This window comes from Lepisosteus platostomus, chromosome 2, assembly GCF_059453375.1.
Source record: "Lepisosteus platostomus isolate fLepPlt1 chromosome 2, fLepPlt1.hap1, whole genome shotgun sequence".
Taxonomy (NCBI): domain Eukaryota; kingdom Metazoa; phylum Chordata; class Actinopteri; order Semionotiformes; family Lepisosteidae; genus Lepisosteus; species Lepisosteus platostomus.
In genome coordinates, this window is record NC_142612.1 from 78220294 (window position 1) to 78244481 (window position 24188).

The window sequence follows — 24188 nt, forward strand, 5'->3', positions numbered from 1 at the left end:
GGAACGGGGGAGATGTGAAACCATTGCAACCATCAGGGAAACTGCTGCCCAAGGCTTTTCAAAGCAGCACTGCAGTTTGGCTAAGTAAATAATAAACCTTGGGTGCTCTCACTACACGGACATTCACTGACCAACAATTACAGGTTTCATGTTGTGTCACAAAACCGGTGGACTGCTCCTTGCAGCCAGGTTGTTGCTCTGTGCTACAGCTCACCCTGCTGGTGACACCAGGAAGCCTCTTTTCTGTTTTTCCTGGTCTCTCCTCTGCACTGCAGGATTCCATGAGCAGGGCCAGCGACACCTGCGCTGTTACTCCAGTGGAAACGGTATCCCAGCTGGTTCTCTCCTACTATCAAGGCCAGGAATTTGATTTTTGTGCAGTTCTCTCCTGTAAACTGACACACAGACCTTTCGTTTGCAGTGCTTGCTCTTGTGTTTGCCCAGTACGGATGGAATGTGTGCTGGTACTGTTTCAATGTGCAGAGCTTCCACATCATACAAGCTGAACAGGTGTGCCCCTTTCCTCTGAAGGTACATTGCACAGTCTTAACCTACATCACTGAGCAAACCCGAGGAAATCGAGATAAATCGAGGAGAGATACAACAGATGTTTTCCTCCAAACCTCTAGAAACCATCTCCTTCATGATCAGTCCTCATATCGGCCACCTCAGAGCCACATGAGTGCCAGTATTATATCCTCAGCAGGCTACTCGCCCTCTGGCCTGTTACACTCACAGAGTATTAAATCACGGATGTTCATGCCACTTATTACTGTGACAGAACAGGTGAGAGAGGGGAAGTAAGAAAAACTCCCCTGAGGGAGGAGAACAGCTGTTCCAAAGAATTGATTTTCATACATTCAATTGAGGAAGAATGCCTGTTTCTTAAAAAAGAAAACTTAGATGCATCAAAACCTTACTAATATATTAGTGCTGTATATTGGTCACACTGTCCTAACTTGGCGCTCTGTGTGAATTAACCACTGCCTTTTTATCACCATAGATGAAAGTTCTCATAGACTGTGAGACCACCTCAGGATAAATACAGCCCTGCCATATTAAAACGAGCAGTTGTGATCTTGTATACATGTATCACGGCAGTAATCTCAGTCACACAGACAAGCACAGCAGCATCTGGTACAGAACACCACTGAAGAGAGCCATCCTTAATTAAGCTGGGCACATGGGAGATATGATAAAAACACATTCCCCACACTTTAGAACTTTAATTAGTTTGAGTTTCAGTCTCTCAGCTTCAGACTTTCAGTCATGCTTCAGATATTTTGTTGGTGAAGAGATTTTGGGATTGAGTGCAATGGGTCATGTGCACTCTTAGATCTGCCAAGTTCTTAAACAACAGGAAGAAAGTTTTTTTTTCTTGAATGGTCATATTTACGAAAAGGAGAAGTGATACAGCTATTGCTTTCTGGTTTCAGAAGAGCCTTTGAAGAGCTGGTAGCTGTAACAGCTCTGTAACTTCAGGTACTTTGTGTTTTCATCATTCATTCGGGCTCCTTTAAATCAAGCTATACAGCTGTTAAAAGCACAAATCAAACTTCATCAATACTTTAAATATTTACGTCTAGTGATATCAGTAAGTATTCATTCCTTAAGATCTCTTTAAAAAATCAAACACTGTATGAAAATGATGAAGAAGGTATGAAAAAACTTTGACTGTCTTTAAACATGACATTATATATCGCTGGTTTATAGACAAGGCATTTCTTGAAAAGAGTAGGGGTGTAACCCTGGCCACATTTCCCATTGGCCCTTACCAATCATGGCCTCCTAATAATCCCCATCTATGAACTGGCTTCATTACTCTGCTCTCCTCCCCACTGAGAGCTGATGTGTGGTGAGCGTTCTGGCGCACTATGGCTGCCGTCGCATCATCCAGGTGGGGCTGCACACTGATGGGGGTGGAGGGGATCTCCATGATCTGTAAAGCGCTTTGAGTGGAGTGTCCAGAAAAGTGCTATATAAGTGCAAGCAATTATTATTATTATTATTATTATTATTATTATTATTATTATTATTATTATTATTATTATTATTACACACAGCATGGGTTCCAGTCACGCCTGTGTGCTAAACGTGCACAGTAGGCCAACTGCAGCCCAGGGTGCAGTTCCAGCTGCTGCCTCTAGAGATCTAAGGTCACAATCCTTGTTGACACCATCTAAAAGAATTTCGTCCCCATTCTTCATTTAGAGCTGCTGCAGTTAAAAGTCAAGACTGAGAAACCTAAGCAGCCTACAGTAGTTCTTCTGCGTGGAAAAGAATGGGGTGAATGTCTCCTCTGTTTTGAGGGATAAGGAAGATTTTTTCAAGAGCATGAACACAGGAAGCTGGTGTTGCAGTTCACTGTCTGCGGTCAGCTTGTCCATTGAACGTGCTTTATGTGCACAGTATTGAATTGGGCGAAACACAGACATAAAAAGGCATTGTATATGTGAATTACAGATGAGACACACCCCACAACATAATGAAAATACACCATCTGATGGTTTTTGATGTATACACTGTTGTTGTTGTTGTTGTTGTTATGTGTTTATAATTACATACTTCTTCAGCCACAATGAAACTGTGACTCTTCACAGTTTTTAACACAGAGAGAGCGGGACTGTGTTCAGACGTTATGGCTGTTGCAGCAGGAAGCCCTGGTCAGCAGGAAAAGTAATGTACTTGAATGCATTCAGAATTGAGAGACTCTCTATCTTGTGAAAAACAGCCCTTGGCTACCACTACACCAAATATTGTACTGTATAACATGCTGGGAAATGCGGTTGTGGTAGTTTGGTCCTGTTACAACTGGATCCACCACACAATTCGGAATCGCCAGCTAAAAATCAATGTCAGACGCCCGCAGGAGCTGATAAGCCGTGCAGACAAAGAAACAACAGCTCGTTCTTTATCGTGCTGTTACAGAGGTGTTGCAGTTAACTATTTTGTTGAGGCTTTTTTCCTCCCAATAATACACTGAAATATAATACGTGTTTCGAAAACCAAGGACTCCGAATCATTCACAAAGATAAGCCTCCGCAAACAGGAGCGCTGTGCAGCGAGTCATCGGAACTTGCGTCTGCAAAATACGAAACCTTCATTTTCGTGTTTGTGTCGTTACATTTCAATGAAAGGCGTTTCAGTTAAAGTTTTATTCTATTCTAAAATCTAAAAAAAAAAAATAGCCGATGATTGAATCGTGCAAAGATCTCGGACGGTATTCGTTACAGGCTTATTTAATCAAAGAGGAGGGAAAAAATCCTCTCAAAACTTGTCGCCTTGTGTTAACTGAATAAATGTTTTCCTTAAATGCAATCCGAAATCGCCAGCCTGCCCGTATAGCAACCACACGCAGCAACTTAGGAAAACCCTCAGCGCCTCCTCGTTCCCCGAAACACACTGCCTGACACAAACATACTTCCTCTCTGTGGGTGACGAGCAGGCGACTATCCTGCAACTCTGTTTCCATCCCGTCCACAACGAAGTGACAGGAAATCAGCTGACGCTGACAATAGTGTTTGTTTTTTTAAAATTCGCTCTGAGGAGCAACATATCAACACCAACTGTAAAACATGGTACAGAACTGGAAGCAAACAGCAGCGTTTTGCAGTGACACCTAAAACGTCTCGTCAGTTTAAGTGTGCTCACAGGTGATTTTTTGGGGGGCGGGGGGGGGGGGGGGGATTTCATGTCTGAAAATCAGAATGCCACCAATGTTTAGAAACGCTTTTCTTTGGGAAGGACACCACAATGATTTCCGTATTGGGAAAAAAAATTGTATCTGCCCATGAAGCGCAGCACATCCCTGAATGAGGCCGTTCCGTGCCAGTGAACATGGTGCAGCTAAAAAAACTATGAACTCAATCCGCCTACTTGCTGTAACACTGACAGTTTATTGAAAACGTGAGGTACTGTGGAGTGTTCTGTGCATTTTATGCTTAATTATCTGGGTGTACAATCTCAGACGCTGAAAATAAAAAAAGCATGTGAAAAAATCAAGTGGTAGGTACAGTACACAGCTCCTTAACACTAAAGAGAAGTTACGACATTGTTCGTATCTCACCTTGGGCTTGGCAGTCTCAGGTGTGAAAACCTCAAAGACAGCACACAGCACTGGGTTTCTGTTTTAGTTCGCAACTTCCATTGAATTCAGCAGTTCGGTCAAACGCTAATTCATGAAATGTGGCAGCAAAGTTGATCGTTCACTGTAAGGATGATGTAGAGGGTGTTTTCCCTGGCTCCCCAACTCACGCGACAATACCAGCCTGGCCGCACAGATGAAGGGGGTTTGAAGGGGGTTTGAAGGGGGTTTGAAGGTCGCCCTGTGACCCAAATGGTAAAGCCTCATGGTAAAGCTGTTGTTGCACAACATGTTGGTTGATTAGGGTTCGGAGGACCAGCGGCCTAGGGTAGGGTCTGATGGCAAAGACTGAGATTCCCAGAGGCATCCCCGAGTGAAGGTGCTTCACTGACATGGCAGAAGCTGACTCCTGTGTGGACAACTCCACCGAGTACCAGACTTAAAATCTGAATTGGTAGAAACCTGAGTGCCACATGCATTTGACCATATTAAAGGATAGTATGTCTGGGCTTATGCATTATAAACTATGATAATAATTATATAAATAAACTGTTCAAAGAGAAGAATGATATAATTGCTCCTTTGGTGTCCTTCCTAACACTGACTTTTATTTGTGTAAACAGTGACAGGGCTGCACATTTGTTTAAGAGGCAGTCATGCTATAAACTCAAGATGCCGGGAAGGATGCGCAGATCAGAGACCAGCTAGAGAAAGACAGGACTGACGTTCCAGTTCTGGGATAGTGTAAACTCCAACTCTCCGCATGGACTAAAAGATTATAGATAGGAGCCTCAGGAGCCTCAACTCTAGTTTTCCATAACAACGAAAAACAGATGCCTAAAGATAAATGTTCATGGACACCCTTTGATTTAAGAAATGTGACTTAAGTTAATGGCCATCAAGTTTCATATTTTTAAACATTCTTAATCCATGATTACTCTTCCCTCTGGGTTTTCATAACAGTCTTAGAACAGTATTAATCCTTTCCTTAAGTGCAAATGATAGAATATTATCCAGCCCTGGAGATTTGTCCTTAAGCACTTCTGAGGAGGAATGATTGACGGTTGATATTTTCTGTACTTTAAGGTCATGTTCCAATTCTTAGAACACAGTCACCCCGATAAAAACACAATGTTCCAGTGTACTGAGAAACAAACACCCCCCTCTCTCTCTGACAATTAGTTCCTGGTGTATTTCAAATGAGTAAAATAGTAAAATAGTGCCATGCTGAAAAAAGTTAACTGTAGTTTCCTTACAAACTTTCTCTTTCGAAGTAATATTTGCATTCACACCTCAGCCTCTGTGCTGTTCCTTTGCTGCAACTGTCCAATGTTTCGTCTTTATGAGAGGGGTCGTGTCACATAGCATACATGAACCAATCAACCACACCAGCCAAATACATAAATACCAGAACTCAAGACAGATACTTGCTCACTGCACAAGGCATTAAGACCTCGATTTGTGGCTAGACTGACATTTCCTTTTTGTTCATTACATCCTTCCAAAACGGCGAGGAGAACACAACTTTTTCCTGGTGTAGGTAATGTAATAATTGCATAATTCTTCCTTCCTCTATATTTTTTTAGTATTCTTCATTATTCAAGGTTAATAGATAAGCATCAATGACTCACTAGCTGGACATTGCAAGAGACACCAGTAAGTTATGTAATTTTTTTAAGAGTAACTGAATATTTGTGAAATATCTGCTTGGGTAATTTTTCTAAACTGAAACATGCATTAAAATGTCATGTAGCCTGATGTTAATATAAATTCAGAACTATAAACTATGCTTTGCACCACAACTGAAAGTCTGGATTTCAAAGAAAGAGCAAACCAATTCAATGCCAAACATGTGCTAACAAGTGAGTTAAATTAATATATGGGCCTAGAGATAAAACATGTGTTCAAAAAAGAAATCAGTGCAGATCTCAATGCATGTGCCTGCTTAAATAAAAACATTTGCAACTACAGTAACATGATGTGTCTCTTGTTTTCTTAAAGGCTGACATGGATTCAAACAACCTCACTAACTTAAACAGCAATGTCACGGACTTCAGCAGTGCTTTTATAAAGACAGCGCTGCCCGTCTTCTACTGCCTGATCTTCGCTGGGGGACTCATTCTGAACTGTTTGGCTGCCTTGATCTTCTTCAGAATTCCCAGCAACACCAGCTTTATCATTTACCTCAAGAACATTGTGGTCGCCGACCTTTTGATGACCCTGACGTTTCCGTTCAAGATTGTGAACGATTTTGGCTCGGGGGGCTGGCGGATGAGGGTGATCGTGTGCCGTTACACGGCTGTCATTTTCTACATGAACATGTATGTTGGGATCACCTTCCTGGGGCTGATCAGTTTGGAACGATACCTGAAAATCGTCCGGTCCTCTGGTGCCTCTGTTATGCAGAATGTCACCTATGCTAGAGTGATCTGTGCAGCAACCTGGTCACTGTTCCTCCTTCTCCTTCCAAACTCAATACTGACCAGCAATGAGGCAACTGAAGAGACATCTCGGCACTGCATGAAACTCAAAACAGAGCTGGGGGTGCAGTGGCACAAGTTTTCAAGTTATTTCTGTGTGAGTATCTTCTGGGCTGTGTTTCTGCTGATGGGGATTTGCTACGCCTCAATAACCAAGAAGATCTATGACTCCTACCAAAAGTGCAGGAGAGACAGGACTGAGACCAGGAAAAAGTCCAACCAGAACATTTTTAGCATTTTGGCAGTCTTTTTTATCTGTTTTTTTCCCTATCATGTTTGTAGAATTCCCTATACCTTAAGTCAGACAAACCATTCATTCAGCAGACAGAGCCGGTTTGTGCTGCTTCACCTCAAGGAAAGTGCACAGTTCTTGATGTCTCTGAATGTCTGTCTAGACCCCATCATTTATTTCCTGATGTGTAAGCTGTTCAGAGAATTACTCATCAAAAGATTCTCGAAGAAAGCCCCCGACGTGAGGGGGAGATCGCTCTCTGTTGTTCCTAGCATTAGGACAAACTGAGTTGAAGTGGAAGAAACTACTGTGGATTGTTAGCATAAAATCGCTTAGGTGTTTGTTAGTAAGACTCAGGATGAGAATCTGAGCCCAACCACCAAGAAATGATTCATGCAGTTGGATGTCATATTCAAAAAAGTAAATTAATTTACTGCTGGGTTACAAAACAGCAAGAGGATGTAATAATTCAACCTAATGGCTTTCTGGGGAACTTTGATGCTTTGAAACCGGAAGCGTAGGGAGGAAAGTGTGGTTAAAACTAATTAAACCTAAGCCAGTGAACCACGGATGTAAAAAGAGTTCAAGTTAACAAGATGAAGATTATAAATATTTCAGAGCAAAAGCCAGGTAATGCAGACTGCGAAAACTGGATAATGTGGGTTGATTCATCACACAACGTCTGGAAATGTGTTAGAGGTTCCCTCTTCTCGTGAAGCAACTCAGGCTTCGTCTGACAGTACCCAGGCAGAAAGTGTGGTTTTGAATAACCGGACACCCAGAGCCCATCTAAGACACCCATGTTGTTCGAACAGGGGCTCCTAGTACTTGTCCATGAAAAAGACGAAGATTGGTGCTTGCAGGGCATCAGTGTTTTGAATTAATTAGTCTTTTATCTCACACATTGTCCTCCTTTTAGTACAGTTCTTTCCTCACCAATTTGCACCTCTATGAATGTCTGAAAGGTGATCTCTGAGTTGATAGACATTCCAGTGCTCTCCGGGGTAAGTGGCTGCTTGCACAGAGATCGAAAAGCTAGGATGCTATCAAGAAGCCCGTGAGCCGATTCTTCAAAACCAGGTAAGTACAAGTATAAGTGACAAAGGCCAAGACATCATACCTGGTTGCAAATTTGTTTAATGAATTACCTTTACTATTTACAACAGTCCTTGTACATGAATTGTATGTTCTATATAATTTCGTAATATGTTTGATGAAAGTTGTAAATATTTTTTTCACCGGGGGGGCAACAGCATCCAAGAACTGAATGCTTTGTGACTGTTTGGAATATTTTGTGAGATGAAGGTTAGGCTTGGTTAGTGGGCAGCCTCCTGGCCACAGGACGAGGAGACTCGAACCCCATTCAGAGTGAGTGAACCAGGGGGCAGCTGCCCAGGTGGAGATGGGCTGGAGGTGTGATTCCTGAGACGAATGCGAAGGGAGGTGTTTGAGTTCGATATATAGAGCTAATTTCCATCATGGTGGGGATAAATAACAACTGCGAGAGATTGACTTGTCATTGTTATCCCACTTGAACCTCAGTTAATAACTTCCTTTAATCCAGCATCCTCTTGTAAAAGTCTTCTGACCTTTCGTAGAGGATGTTCCTTGAACAAAGAGCTCTCAATGTTCAGGGGGACATTAAGGGATACATGCACTTTATGTAAGGATCAGGCCAAGACACACACTGCTTACTTTTTAAACTAAGCCAGATGTGCTGTCTTGTGCAGTGCCAACACAACCTTTCTGATCTTTATCATCCTACATACTTTTTGCAAAACAAGTAAATGATAATGTATACATACAGGAGAATAAAATGTTTGAAGGAAACACTGGTTGTCTCCTAACCTTTTTTTTCTTTTCAATCCCAATACAGATGTCATTGTCATTGAAGAAAAAGGCTCAACATGCTTGAATATACGAACCTGTTCCAGAGCTGGCCATTGAGGAGGAAGAGATCAAAGCCATGAGGTGAGGAACCCCATCACCCCAAATTCATACACACCCAGGCCGAGAGTAGTCAAGATACATGTGTCTACACGTGATTAGCTCTGTGCAGAGCAACACTTTGGACATGTGAGACTTGTTTTTGCCTCTCAATCTGAAGTGCAATCAAATCTACAGAATACATCTCCTTGCATTGCAGAGAGTATTTAAAAAGCACATGCAAAGCTACTGCAAACCCATGCATGTTCTGACAGAAGAAATGCAAAGACTGGAAGACTCTAGCAAACTGCTTTGTATATAACACTGTTGTCCCAGCACTTCTCCATGGCTGTAAAAGCTGGGAAATGCAGTTGTGTGGAGCAGAGGTCAGGGCTTTGAACTGCAGGCTGGAGTGTTGAAGGTTCAAGTCCCGGTTGTGTCCTTGAGCCAAATATCATGCAAAGTGCTTCAGTAAGTGTCCTGCTGCATGAAGGGGCCTCCCTCCAGGTCATCTGGTTTTAAATGAGAATCTGCTCTTGAGTGGCTTGCCTTGTAAAGCAAATGAGTGCCTCATACGAAGATCTGCGTCAGTGGGCCGCCAGCACAGAAGCTCCTGCAACGAGCCCACCACTGCATGCATATGCGCCACGCTCCTTCAGCACTGCAGCCTACACAGCTGCAGTGTGGCTCAGCCCACTGGCCAAGATCCCCACCTGATCCCCATCTGCCACCTGTGCAAGAGGGCACCCGTGACTCTGACTGCCGTGGCCTCCAAAGCTTTTGTTAAAGAAGAAATGACACATGATGTGGGAAAGTCATGGTACCGTCACCACGCCAGCGTTTTTTCAGTTCTTGCACCAGGAGGCCATCTCTGTCTGCTGGGCTAGGCTCCCGCTCGCTGTGATCCTCCACAGGGTGGAAGGAAAGATTATGGCTTGTGGGCTGGATTTTTTATTTACTGTATGTACTACTTAGAACGAAAGTGAATATCCTTGTTTCTGAAGGGAGAATTCCCACAAGTGTTCAAAACTAAAAAAGGAAACTGACCCAGAACAACCCCTTACTCGTGGAGATCTCAGAGTTAGGACTTCTCCAGTAACTCACAGGAAGATACTGTTCATTTCTGATCGCATACACTCAATCCCTTGCAGTCGGAGGCAGGGGGCATCTTGCAAAGGCAATGATTTACAGTGTAATCATTTCTTTCCCAGAGCCTTCTGAAGAGTTCTAGCTCGAGAGATTTTCCTCCCATCCAAAATGAGAGACAACAGTATTTTGACCAAAGCAGTAACAATACAGGCGTTTTCTTTATTGTCAATGTTTTCTAATCTTATTTTTCAGTGCTAATCCAATGATTTTTTAAAAGAAATTAATATCTTACTTAAACATGAAGGAGCCCTAGTGTTATGATCCACAGAGGAGTGGGTCCACAGTGAGTTTACAAAGACTTTGTGTCAAAATGCTCAAAAAGGTTATGTACAAATCTTACAGGGCTACTTTAATCTTTTAGACCAGTGAATGAAAAACTGGTAACTGGTCTTTAGCACTTACCAGTGTTACCAGTTTCCGGATTAGAAACATGACTGACAGCTGCTGTGTCCGACAGCACTGCATTGATATCCTGTTCAGGTTCTCAGAAATAGCCTCACAATGTTCTAACGATCTGTGAAATTAGAACAGTAACTGTCATTTCCTCTCTCTCTCTGATGTGTATAAAATACGATGGACCATTTCCGATTTCTAAGAAGAAAGATAATACAACACTTTGCCCATTTCTAAGCAAAACAGGTGCTCTCTAAAATACCTCCATTTCAATCCTTTTTCACTTTCCAAAGTGACTGGGTGAATGAGGAAGGACCTATCATTAAGTAGGAAACCGAGAGTACCCGTTTTTAGTACAGAAAGACATTGAAACAGGGAAACATTTGATTCTTTCTTCCTGCAGCCACTCAGCTTGTTGGTCATGGAGAGGGAGGTGCTGTGTCAGCTGCAGTGTGACTGAATACTCTTGAGTTGTATATACAGTATCTCTGCAGTCTGCCCACGTCCCTGAGAAACCAAGCCTGGAAATATCTCAGTGTCTATGAGCACTAGAACATAAAGGACGGACACTCGCAGACTGAAGAAGGTGCTCATGATTCATACTGAAGATACAGATTTCAAACTTGACTGAAACACTTATCAATCACATTCTGCTTTTTTTAAACTGTAGCACCCGATCAACAATTTCGCAGTGGGAAAGACATGAACAGCTATGATTCACGAGGTGAACATCTAAGAAGATTATGGTGAGTTATTGTATTTCAAGATTAACTCGATGTGTCACAAGGAAATGTTGAAAATGTCTGAAACTTACTGTATCATAGTATAAAATTATTTGCCTCCAAAGGCAGTAAGAAAAGCTGGGCTAAAACGAAAAAAAGAAAGAGTTTGATTTTAAAACATTCCTAACAACCACAAAAGAATGTGACACTGACTAGTTATCATAACATTTAAATGTTTTATATATTTAGATCACAAACCTACATTCTTTGTACGCAGACTCGTTTGTCAGAAATAACATTAGGCAGTCCGAGATTAATCCTAATCAGACTCTGTAAAACCACAAGATGTTTATTTGAATCAGGACAGATTAAAAAGAAAAGAATGTGAAACCATAGTAACGTGTTATGTGTCTCTGTTGATTCTAAAGGCTGACATGGATTCAGACAACCTTACTAACTTAAACAGCAATGTCACGGACTTCAGCAGTGCTTTTATAAAGACAGCGCTGCCCGTCTTCTACTGCCTGATCTTCGCTGGGGGACTCATTCTGAACTGTTTGGCTGCCTTGATCTTCTTCAGAATTCCCAGCAACACCAGCTTTATCATTTACCTCAAGAACATTGTGGTCGCCGACCTTTTGATGACCCTGACGTTTCCGTTCAAGATTGTGAACGATTTTGGCTCGGGGGGCTGGCGGATGAGGGTGATCGTGTGCCGTTACACGGCTGTCGTTTTCTACATGAACATGTATGTTGGGATCACCTTCCTGGGGCTGATCAGTTTGGAACGATACCTGAAAATCGTCCGGTCCTCTGGTGCCTCTGTTATGCAGAATGTCACCTATGCTAGAGTGATCTGTGCAGCAACCTGGTGCCTTCTCATCTTTTTTAATCTACCAAATTCAATACTGACCAGCAAAGAAGCTACAGAAGAAACATCTTGGCACTGCATCAGACTCAAAACAGAACTGGGGGTGCAGTGGCACAAAGTGACCAACTACTTCTCCGTCAGTATCTTCTGGGCTGTGTTTCTGCTGATGGGATTTTGCTACGCCTCAATAACCAAGAAGATCTATGACTCCTACCAAAAGTGCAGGAGAGACAGGACTGAGACCAGGAAAAAGTCAAACCGGAACATATTTAGCATTTTGGTGGTGTTTTTTATCTGTTTTGTCCCATACCATGCTTGTAGAATTTCTTACACCTTAAGTCAGACTGCAGGCTCATTCAGTGCACAGAGCAAGTTTGTGCTGTTCCACCTAAAGGAAAGCACCCTGATGCTGTCAGCTTTGAATGTCTGTCTTGACCCTGTGATTTATTTCCTCATGTGTAAACTGTTCAGAGAGCTACTTCTAGAAAGATTCTCTGAGAAAAGCACCGAAATGAGAAGAAAATCAGTCTCTTACAGTGCCACTACAGTGTGAAGAGCTGTAAATGTTTTTCAGAAAGGAAAGGCGCAGACTTGCAGAAAGACAAAGTCTTGATACCACTCTCTCTGTCCACTCTCACTGTCCATTAGTAAATCTGAGTATGGGCTTGACCCAATGGTACCTGCAAGTGAAGATCTCTTGTTCCATGTCAAAGTTATGATTTATTCATAGCTTAATAATATGAGGGGATAGGATTTGGGAAGTCTTAGGTTTGATGCTGTTAAGTACTTAACTTAATATTTAATCAATAGTAGTAACTTCTCTTCTCTTGACAAGTACTGTACATATGTATGCAGACAAGGCAGAGGATCGATTTAATGTCTTGAAAATATGTTGTATATGTCCTGTTTGAAAGTATTGATTTAATTATTTAGAACTGTGAATGGGTGACGTGGGAAAAATTAATAAAATCTATTTAATAAATTCTGTGATTACATGAATTGCAGTGTTCTGGTACGTTCGGTTCAAGTTTTACCAGATGGAAGAAAGCTACCCTCCTTGTTACTAATATTTACTGCTCAGAAAAAAAAAGCTTTTAACAGGTTTAACTGAAAATCAAGTTAAACATCATGCAGTGTAAACAAACAGCCAAGCACGTTTTTTTCCCTAATGCAAGGCAACAAAAAGAATGTCTTTACAGCTTAGCAACAGTCAGTAAAGTTTCGATATGTGCCCACTAGGGGGGGCTATAGTCACATAATTACTTTTGTTGAGGAGCGCAGATGGAAAAGAATCAGGTTTGGCTCAGTGTACGTTTTGCAGCCCCTAGCGGAAGGGTGCATGAGATGCACCACAGCTCAACCAGTGTGGAAGTTAGCAGACAACAGCCTCTGCACATCACAGCTCTCAGATTCAGCACAGCTTAATGGTCCGGTATGTTGTGGTTATGTTCTGTTTCACCTCAAGTCGTGTACTTCCTTCGATCCCCCTCAGTAAAAAAAGTTCTCTCTCAGAGCCAACAGCTTAATCACAGGTTTCAAGTTAACTACAGCCATCATAAAGCTCAGCTGTAGAAACCAGGACTGACTCAAAGTGCCGGTCAACTAGGTGAGTAAACCCTCTTTGTCCGTTACTGATTGTTAGCGTGAAGGTCCTCTCTGTTTGATACAATACGCACTTTTGCTGAATGATGCTGCAGTTTAACAACACATTACCCGTGTGCATAGCATGGACATAGCACAATAATGTGCAAATCTGTACAGGTTAATATTATACCCCAAAAGACCAATTGTACTAGATTTGAGTGGGAAGCTACATCAGCTTGTTTTTGCTGCAAGGAAGCAAGCAAAGGTTAATTCCCTTCGACATAACATAAATAAACAGAAAGAATGGACTGACACCTTTGATGACACCCGAAGAAGGCTCGACAGTGGAAACGTTGTTTCTTCTTTCTATTTTTCACTGATTAACCTTTTCTTGTTCAATTGTGCTATACTACAAAATTTGCTTTTTTTGCTGTAATTTCCATTAATGTAAAAAAAAACATCAAAGAACAAATTCCAACATGTGCTGCAGACAAAAAAACAAAGGTGGGAGAAGAGGCATTTGGTTGAGGTGCCTCGGTTTCGGTGCTGGCAAAAAGCAGCATATCAGCGCTTCCACAGATAAGAGTGGCTTCTGCAAATGAGCTAGGGAAGCCTCTGTACTGTTAAGTAAAAAAGTAAGAAGAAAAGTGCAACATTTCAGATGTGGAGCTTTCTTTCAAGGTGAGAAGGAGCGGGAATGTAAGGATTCGGAGGACACAAGACAATGTCGATTACAAAGAGATGGACGTCTGGGAGGTGAATTCTAGGCAAAGTGTGGAAGGAAGAAATCTGTAAAAGGAATGGAAAAACTGAATTTAAATCAATTATTGAGAACGTGGGAAGGTGCGAGCCACGTTTAAGGCTTATTTTGGTGATGGCTTTCTGGAGTAGAAGTCTTCAGATCCCAGTGAAAGGATATGGAGGCAGGCAGAAAGATCATTGTAATCGTGGGCAGGAGAGGTAAATGGAGAACTGCCAGCTGTTTCCCCATTTGACCTCTCCCATCTATGACTACACTCACCACTCTGTGACATTTCACAGAGATAGATGCAGCACCTAAAGTCTCCAGGAAACTTGAGGTCACTCTGATCTTGAAAGGTCTGCTGCTACATTAACTTTCAGCTCTCATGCAGAGCCAGAAGTCCCTCAATTAATTAAGAACTAATTAATTAATGGAGAACTCGGGTTTGTAAGGGAATCTTAAATTCAGGGGGAACAAAATCCATCCAATGTTCAAACTGTGTGGTGAGGTGTGTCAAAAAGCTGGGATATATTTTTGCAGCACATCTGAATTTTGATATCATCCTCCGACGCTACCTGCCTGCAATGCAATGAAGAGAAGGCATGCATGCTGATGATTTACTGTGTGTGGTTTTATTTATTTATAGGAATGCCAGTCATGGATATTCTGGTAAATGAGTCGACAAAGGATGGCCTATGTGACTATGAGAAGGGTCCCATCCACACTCCCCTCACCATCGCCTACTCCCTGGTGTTTGCTGCAGGAATTGTTCTGAATAGCCTCACCTTGTGGGTGTACTTCTGTCACACGCACAACAAGTGCTGCGTCACCGTCTACTTGAAGAACCTCGCCATTGCAGACTTCCTGCTGGTGTTATCTTTGCCTGTGAAGATCGTAGATTATTCAATGGACTCTGAGGGGGTCAGGAAGACCTACTGCACCTTGGTAGCTTCCGCGTTTTACCTGAACACCTACGCCAGCATCCTGTTTATGGAACACATCGGGGTGAACAGATATCTCAAAATCGTGAGACCGCTGGAAAATCACATGTTTCAGACAGTTCGCGCCGCGAAATACATCTCGCTAGGAACCTGGGGGCTCCTCCTCATTATAGCCTCAACATTTGCAGTTCTCTCCCTGGAAACATTTTGGTCTTCGCTTAACTCTACCGCTGGCCAAAGTAAGATGTGTGACATGGTCCTGTCTCCAGCCGGGAAGCAATTCTACGTCTTCATCCACTTCCTCTCCATCGTCTTATTCATTTTCGTGCTAGCGTCTCTGTCCTTCTTTTACTTCCAGACCGCGAAAAGGCTGAAGGCCACCAAGCACGCTGCCAACAAAAAACTGCAGAAGTCGAAAAAAAACATAAGCGTGCTGATCACCGTTTTCTGCGTCTGCTTTGTTCCGTACCATCTGCTGCGGGTTCTTTACCTCCTCACGAAAAACAAGGTGATTGACGACTGTGACGCAAAAAGGGTAATCTATTACCTGAAGGAGTTCACAATCGTTCTCTCCTCTCTGAATGCCTGCCTGGACCCCTTCATTTACTTCATCTTTTGCAAAGCCTTCAGGGCCAAGATAGGTTTGTTAAAATTCCTAAGAAGAAATGAAAAGCTGTCAGCTGACCACCCGAAAGTCAGATCAGAGGTGAATGATTCTGTGTATGATTTCACAACTAGACCAAGCAGCCCTTCGATGGCAGTCAGAGAGTCCTTGAGTATACAAGGATCCTGAAGTTTCATCCACCCCACCCCATTCTCACGGGGACGCGGCCGCATGCATGGCGATCTGAGAAAAGCCCGAGTCGTGTCCAGCGATGTACAGCATGTGCACATGCAGGCCTGAAAACAAGCGGCGCGTGCTTGCACAAAGGGCAGTGGGTGCGTGGAACAAGCTGCCAGGCGGTGCTGTTGAAGACACTTCCCTTGGATCCTTCAAGATATGGCTGGATGAGATACGCAAAATAATAAGCAGCCCAACAAGCCATAAGTGACAAATGGCCTCAGGCTGTTCATATTATTCTTTTCTTATGTTATTAAATTAATTAATCAGCTCTATTGGGGCGTCTTCAGTGCCAATACTTTTTTGGTCTGCATGGAGGCATTTTTTCCCATAATGCATTCTCATCATCATTTCTGTCGTATAAAAAATCTAAGTATACGTGGCGTTAATTTGTGGCTACTTTGGCACCAGTTTCAGTAGATTTTAATTACAATAGATCTATAGTGTCTTGATCTATAGATCTATAGGGATTTTTACAAAGTATTCGAGCTATGTGCTATATTTACACCATAATTTTTAATTGTATCTTTCCTAATAAAAAAGCAAGATTCTGATCTGAGCTTTTGCTCTGCCCCTTTTCTTTCATTCTTCAGGGTTTATGTACTGTATCCCTTTTACATCAGACCCTCCCAGCATCTTATTTTTTTTTTATGCATATGAAATATCTGCCAGTTCACTGGAGCAGACGTGAGCTCAAACACTGAAGATCTATTTCCTGAAACTTTCCTTGACTTTCGCCAGTCGGGTGTATTTCAAGAAACATGACTAACACAGAATGAATGAGAAAGTTTATTTATAAAAAAGCAAAAAGGTCATATTCTTAAAAGTTAATACCATCATGTGGTTGTTTAAACACACAACGGTAAATTAAACATCAATAACGTTCAACATTGTGGCTCCAGTCATGACCCTCTGCATTTTAAATGAAGTCCCTTGACCTGGCATTTCCTGTCTCCATTTTGTCATAGTTTTTTGTTGGGGTTTTGGTTTCAGAGCTCCAAAGCCACACCATACAAACACTGCGAGAGAAAGATCTGCTGTCTCATTTCAACGCTGCAGGCGTTGGCGAGCAAATGTCGGGAGCTTTCTGAACAAAAAGGGGGCTGGCCCTTAACCTTAAGCAGGTTAGGACAACTCACTGTACCTAAATTCTCATTAAACATCCTCAAACGCAGCCAATCCCTGAGTCCCGTAGCTCTGGCGAGGAGTTATTTTCTGCAGCATGACTGTGTCCTCTCAGTCACTGCAGTCCGCAAGATTATCGAGTGCATTGAGCTGGTGTTGGCCTGCACTGTGTCAGCTGGGCTTATACCAATGCTTTTAACTAGGAAGCTTGAAATAAAAGGGTACTGCAAAGCCACATCACTCCTACTTCCTTAATGTTCAGCATTTTAGATTCTCTCCAGGTCTCTGCTGTGATGATACTTTCTCACTATGAGCAAGAGCCCCAGTGTCTAACACAGGGCCTGATCCACACAGAGATTTGAGGTCAAAGTGCCGAGAATGGATAGTTCTGTGTAACCTGTACTGGCAATATCTCACAACAATAAGAACACAGCAGATTCAGGGAGGAAAAAATAACAAAGTAGAGGTTTCCGCTTGCTTTCCAAGCTGGCTTTCATACACAAAAGTAGAAACTTCCCCTACATAAGCAATATTAGCTAACTGTCTAATTATAAATAGTTTTTTGCATACTGTACAGGAAAAAGTGCTCGGGTGAAGTTTTGTATCAGCTGTTTAGTCATCCAAAAGAAGACTTCTACCAGTTTACCAGAAGACTGTCAGTAAACTCCACATCAGTCACTGTTCCCAGCATGTCTATTACACATTCAGACACACACACACACACGGCACGCAGAAAAAGGCTGCCTGAGTTCTGTCTGAAGCAGGCCTGGTGAGGTTTTGGAAAGTTTGGGTTTCAGTTACGTCAATCGATTGTGGTTACCGAGACACGAGAGGCCCGGAAGCTGCTGGAGGAGCTGTGTCTCTCTCAATTAAATGCCACATGAACTCTCGCGCGCCAGCTTGCCTTCGGACCTGGAGTCTGAAGGGCTTGCAGTTTTAGATGGTTCAGACCCTGTACTGCACTGAAAGAAAAAGACGAGGTAAGTCCTCTTCAGTGAATTTGCTGTGTGTGCTCATTTCCTGTGCGTCTCACTGCATTCGTGTGCTTTATTTCCTTTAAGAGTTTTCATGAGCCTCTGCTCAGAGCCTTGGATCAGGTAAAGCACGGCACAGAGAGCGGCCTAGAAGAGCAGGATCATTCAGTGATTTTCTTTATGATCTAAATTAAGATTTGTACTGCTTTTTAAAAAAAAAATATTAAACTGAACATCATAATGCCTTATCTGCTCAACGTCGTAAACGTGCCTAGTAATTTTAAGGACTTCTTTCAATTTATTCTGGCTAAGATCGTGTAGGCTGATGTATAAATAGGGTAGTTTTGTACTAATCTCTGAGAAGAGTATCTCTATAGCTGTTTGTCACAGTACAAACACAAAATCCATAGGTTTACATATTGACTGTTTTTTCCAGTTAACAGCTCCCCATTCTGTTCCTCCTCCATATGGGAATCATGTTTCCACATTTTTCCCTCAAGGCCAAGTCCCTGTAATCTATCCTGTCTATAAGAGCTTGGGGAAGACATGGCCTTCAGTGTATTTCTGCAACAGAACCATTGGCCTGTCACAGATAGTGTTGGGTTCTTCATGTCTGGCACAGAAACAGCTTTGTGTTTCTAAAACATACACAAATTGTTCAGTTTTGCATTAATTAAATAAACCTCCAATTTGAACAAAGCACCACGATCTCTCCACTTCATGAAATTAAGAATTCTGCCTACAAAAACAGCCTTTCTCAATCTGACCACTAATCACAAAGCAATTCATTATTCAGATGAACTAAAATTAGCACTCAAAGAGTCATTCAAAAAGGTAGATGGGCGCAAAACTCCTTTTACTCATTAGCAAACCTTTAACAAGCTTTAAGGAAAAAGGATCACAGCAGCACTGACCTAGGTTTTCTTCGTGCTGTGGAAACTGACTGGCACAACCATAGCTGACAAGGTGAGTGAATCCCAGATACACAAACTTCACATTTTAAGATGAGCAGGAAGATTTGTAGTCCTTAACATCACTTGGAGAAAACTGTTTTACAGAAACAGAGAAAACCGTAGATTACAGTCTTGGATCTTCTGAACAGCAATAGCTGCTGGTTAGAAAAATAATTCAAAATCCCAGTCGGAAATGATGTTGATGTGTTATGGGAAAAAATGCCTCCACACTTAATCAAGCAGACAAAAAAAGGGCTAAAGTAGGTTTAACTCTCTGACCACAAAGCAAGGGAAAAATATCTCTGCGTTTAACACTGTCTATCTTCATTTTAGTACGCCTTCACAGATGCAGACGGAAACCAGATAGCTCTTCAACTGTTCATGGGGGGATCCACTAGATTTGTCCGCTTGTTGAGGTAGGACTTTGCTTTGCTGTGGCTGGAAAAAGGCTGCTCCCTAATATTAAAGCACTGATAACAGCACTGCTGTTGGATTTCATGTTTTAGCTGGAGAAGGCATCGCCATGGTCAGTAAAAAGCGTTTTAATTTGCAGTGGGTCCTGTGAAAGAGTTCATTATGTGTAAAGTGTTGATTGCGAAAGCATTATCATTTATCATGATATGCATCTATGAAGACGTGGGGTGTTTGTTCGATCTCATGGTTCAGGAGAGCCATCTAACATTTAGTGTTCCAGACTGGCTCTTAGTTCTATTACATTTGTATTGAAACAATTCAATATATTAATGGGGATTAAACTGTCTTTTTTTCCTGATCTTTGGCCAAATTTCAGGTTCTGTATTGCAAGGACTAGAAGTACCACCAGTAGAGCACAGAACTGAATTGAGTGGATTCAGGTGAATGTCATGTGGATTCAGGTCCCCTTCTTCAGTGACACTCATTCAGAATTCGCTGCAAATGGACAAACTCACTAACTGGATCAGCAGGGAAACACGAGGACAGGACCACCTTTTTGCAAAGGCAAGGTTTCATTTTATCTTAAATGGCCCGGGTTTACTGAGGATGTTGGTCTTTTTTGCACCATATGTACACGATATCCTCATGGCCTTAGCACACACCAAGCTTTGTCACTCTTTAATGTTTTCACAACTGTTACACTTTTTCCTGCTTTTACACCACGTACAACCTTAATTTATAGGAGATTGTGGAACCATCAGGAGTGAGAGAAATTGCACAAACAACTGAGCTCTTGGCAAGAGCCGAGTGCTTTTTGGCACAAGGAGGTATACAATGTCCCCGTAAAAACCAAAGAGGAAATATTCTGTAAAAACAGCTGTAAAGTGAATCACTATCTGATTTGTTTTGGATGAAGCATGAAGGTTAGCCTTTGTTGATGAAGATACCTAAGCCAAGTATTTCTAAACAATTGTGCCGAAGAGACCTTAAACTGAGCGTCCCTGCTATAAGGTGAAATCTAGTTTAAACACTAAAGCACATTAGCACATTTAAATTTTCCATTTGAAATCATTTCCTTTTTTTATCACTTTTCTTTTCGACTCAGAGAGACGTAGTGTGTTTTTAGAGGGCAAACTAAAATCATTGTTTACGACCAAGAGTCATCTTAAGTCAAAGTAAAATTCATGATTTATACATGACCTAATACTTAACTTTATTTTGCTGGGGTTTTCTTCCACAGGCCTGAATCTAGTTTGGACGGCCCTTTCCAAGCTCTAACATGCAGGGAAACTCTACGGTGTCTCCTAGCAGTGGATACTGCACAGTGAATGACCAGATGGTGCCATTCACCTACCTGTACTACCTCATCTTCCTGATAGGAATCCTCGGCAGCTCTGTGGCCCTGTGGGCATTCACCCGCAACTGCAAGAACAAGAAGTGCATCAATGTCTATCTCATCAACTTGCTGACATCGGATTTCTTGCTAACTCTCGCCCTGCCCTTTAAGATTGCCGTCGACCTGGGCATCGCCCCGTGGAGCCTGAAGATCTTCCACTGCCAGGTCTCCGCCGTCCTCATCTATGTCAACGTGTACGCGTCCATCCTGTTCCTGGCCTTTGTGAGCGCCGACCGCTACCTTCAGATCTCGCAGGCTTCCACACTCTTCCGGATCCAGCAGGTGGGCTTCGCGAAGGTGATGTCAGCGGTGGTGTGGGGGCTGGTCCTGTTCATCATGGTCCCCAACATGGCCATCCCCATCAGGAGCGTCAAGGAGAAGCCGCTGGTCACTTGCGCCGAGTTCAAGCAGGAGGTGGGGCTCCACTGGCACACCTTGACCAACTTCCTGTGCCTGGCGATCTTCGTCAACGCCTCGGCCGTCATCCTCATCTCCAACGGGTGCATCCTGAGGAGGCTGTGCCAGGCCCAGGAGGAGGGCAAGCACAGCACCGTCAAGCAGGCCCTCTTCAACATCGAGATGGTCACCGCGGCCTACATCGTCTGCTTCGTGCCCTACCACGTGGTGCGCACCCCGTACACGTTCGTGCAGAACCAAGTCATCACCGACTGCTCCCTGCGGCGCCGCCTGTTCATCGCCAAGGAATCCACCTTGTTCCTGTCAGTGCTCAACCTCTGCTTCGACCCCATCCTCTACTTCTACCTCTCCCGCTCCTTCAGAGAGAAGATAACCGAAGCCTTCAAGCCGCAGAAGAGGGCTCCGGTCAACGATGCCCCCGGGACTGCACTGTAAATTGGAAGGAACACTGGCGAGTTATCTAGAAAGAACTTACAAAATTACAGTTGTTTTAAGAAGAGTAAAAACAATACAAAGACGAAAGATATATATATATGTGTATGTTTTGACGGCCACAGCCCGCAAAGTCTCAATTTGTTTTTTATTTGTTTTTGTTTTTCGATTTGGAAGAGCAGTGGTAACAGAGCAGGTGAAAGAGCAAAATTCCACCAATTTCAGGGAACAAAATTGAAAACAAAACTGATAAAGGGGAAAAATCTTTTGGATACCCTTTTAAATTGTTGGTTTATTATAGCAATCGTTTTTTTTTTCTGAGAAAAGAAAGGCCAGTGCCAAGGTGCTGAGAATGTTACTGTATATAATGTTGCAAGAAACAGATTTGTTTTTTTACAGGTTTTACAGGTTACAGGTTACAGTTTTTTTTTTCAAATACCTGGACACTGAAAGGGTTCGGAAATGCCACGCTTGCTACATGACATCGTGTCTTTGTGTGCCAAGGAGTCCTGGTTCTCTGAGCCAAGTTCTCTGACCAAGCTGCTGAGGATCACATTCTGAGATTCTTTGAGAAATGGATTAAATGAGATTGTAAGATGAATCAGTTACTACCAAGTCAAGGAACCTTCTTATGTTATTAAAAGAGAATAAAGACAGCAAAAATGTATGAGCTAGACTGGACTAACTAAACGGCTTTTTTTCCAAAATACTTGAACTTTACAACTGTATAAACCACCATGTTCTGGCAGCAGTGAAAACATCACATATTGCATTCTGCTTATGGGAACACACCCCTGTCTTTCTGGGAATGTGACAAGCATCGCATTTCCTATTCTGTGGGTGAATTGTGGCTGATGTCTCATGAGAAGACTTCACACATGAGAAATACCCACTTGACAACGTAGTGATCGAGGCCTGATAAAGGTCTGACCACCACTGGACAAAACAACACCAGCAATTCTCATGAAGTGTGCTGTGTGACATCCATCCCATCTCCTTAACATTCATGCAAACAACAATATGACATTTTTCCAGGTGTCCCCAAGAAGTCATCATTTCCAGTGAGTTCATCTCTGTTCTATGGCCTTTCAAAGACTGTAAAACCTGACTGTCTGATCGTGTAAGACTGTCACCACTCCAGAATGAAAACGGCAGAAGCTGGAGAGGGAAAAAAAAACGCACAGTGAAAGTAACAGTCCATTATAATCTGCAAACCATACAATTTCAAAATTATGTTTTACTGTGCTCGTGTTAAAATTAAGATTAAAAATTGATTACCACCATAATGCAATGTATGTGTCGATAGTCCTGAATTGCATAATACTATTATTGTGGGCTAAAGGGGGACAATATGTTCATTCTGTTCTTTTGTAATTGGTCACCACTGCATGTATTCAGTCAGAGCATTGATACAGTACCCATTCCAGTTTGGAGTACAAAGAACTCAGTACTTTGTGTACTAAGTCTGCTATGTATTATAACCACAATTAAACTTGTGGAAACATCAACATTAGTAATTTGATACTACTTTTTCAAATAAGTAGTTTGAAAAAGTCATTAATGGCTTTTTAAAAACATCAACAGGTTATATTTTCTACTATAAATTTGGTAGCTGATTATTTTAAGGGGTGGAAATTCCACTTTGTAACTGCATGAAAAACAGCTGTTGGCAGTGAGGTCACCGTTAAGAAAAGTAATTATAAATGAAAAATATCTGACTTCAGTTAATCCTGAGGAAGAATTGTTCCTGGCACTGAATTATGAGACAGAAGGGCTTTTTGCATGAATCTGCACCCCCCAGAGTAAAGTGCTTCCATGATGTTTTATTTCAGCCACTCTTATTTCAAACTACTTAACACTTACGTGCATGCCCTAAAGAAGCAAGCTTTTACAGAGCGCTGCTGACCACAGGCGTACAAACCATAGGTGATACATGCCGAAGCAGGGTCAGGGGACGGAATAATTCGTCTGTAGGCTGACTGTGATCGGTCTCTGAACTTTGAATGCATGACTTCCTAGTAAAGAACTGTAGAGGCTACAGGCTCTCACGGCATAAAGCACAACAGAGGCATCTAACTATAGCCTAGTGTCCTATTCTTCTTAACTGACTGAATGTATTGTTATGATTCAATGGAACTAAGAAGAAGCTTGATGTATTTGTCTTAAAACTGCGACTGTTAAAAATACTACAGACTGTACCTTAACCTTGGTCAAACTGTACGTCTTGTACCAGCTCAAATTGAGGTACAGCTTGAAAAAAAATATATTTTAGAATTGTGAGTCTATATTGCATACTTTCATATTATTGGCACGGAGAAAAAAAAAGGTACACACAGGAAGTCTCACAGACTTTTATACCTACTATCAGCTGGGAAAAACGCACATTCGCTGTATGTCTGAATAGTCCACAGCTGGTAGAGAGTTCCAGGCTTCTATTGCAATGGCGAATCTGTCTGAGCATTAACAGCAAGTAAGACTTCTGTGACTCTAAAAACCTCTTCTCGCGACGTCT

General features: G+C 42.3%; 4 protein-coding genes across 5 annotated transcripts; all 4 read left to right on the forward strand.

Annotated features, from left to right (window-relative positions):
* The first annotated feature begins 5468 nt into the window (after nucleotides 1-5468).
* On the forward strand, nucleotides 5469-7084 carry LOC148677320 (P2Y purinoceptor 14-like). Of its 2 annotated transcripts, none has more exons than XM_088620538.1 (2): nucleotides 5469-5620; nucleotides 6086-7084. In XM_088620538.1, exon 2 carries the CDS (start codon nucleotides 6092-6094, stop codon nucleotides 7082-7084), a length of 993 nt encoding a protein of 330 aa, XP_088476664.1. In that variant the 5' UTR covers nucleotides 5469-5620; nucleotides 6086-6091. The 2 variants fall into 2 exon arrangements, with proteins under 2 accessions (XP_088476664.1, XP_088476656.1); XM_088620530.1 differs by having other exon boundaries at nucleotides 5470-5624.
* A 3850-nt stretch (nucleotides 7085-10934) lies between these two features.
* LOC148677321 (P2Y purinoceptor 14) lies at nucleotides 10935-12839 on the forward strand. Its single transcript, XM_088620522.1, has 2 exons — nucleotides 10935-11010; nucleotides 11415-12839. Exons 1-2 carry the CDS (start codon nucleotides 11008-11010, stop codon nucleotides 12408-12410), a joined length of 999 nt encoding a protein of 332 aa, XP_088476648.1. The 5' UTR covers nucleotides 10935-11007; the 3' UTR covers nucleotides 12411-12839.
* A 362-nt stretch (nucleotides 12840-13201) lies between these two features.
* On the forward strand, nucleotides 13202-16751 carry LOC148677322 (P2Y purinoceptor 14-like). Its single transcript, XM_088620550.1, has 2 exons — nucleotides 13202-13463; nucleotides 14830-16751. Exon 2 carries the CDS (start codon nucleotides 14832-14834, stop codon nucleotides 15915-15917), a length of 1086 nt encoding a protein of 361 aa, XP_088476676.1. The 5' UTR covers nucleotides 13202-13463; nucleotides 14830-14831; the 3' UTR covers nucleotides 15918-16751.
* Nucleotides 16752-19856: 3105 nt separating this feature from the next.
* On the forward strand, nucleotides 19857-23532 carry gpr171 (G protein-coupled receptor 171). The gene is made up of 2 exons (XM_088620556.1): nucleotides 19857-19995; nucleotides 20672-23532. Exon 2 carries the CDS (start codon nucleotides 20711-20713, stop codon nucleotides 21677-21679), a length of 969 nt encoding a protein of 322 aa, XP_088476682.1. The 5' UTR covers nucleotides 19857-19995; nucleotides 20672-20710; the 3' UTR covers nucleotides 21680-23532.
* Nucleotides 23533-24188: the final 656 nt, after the last annotated feature.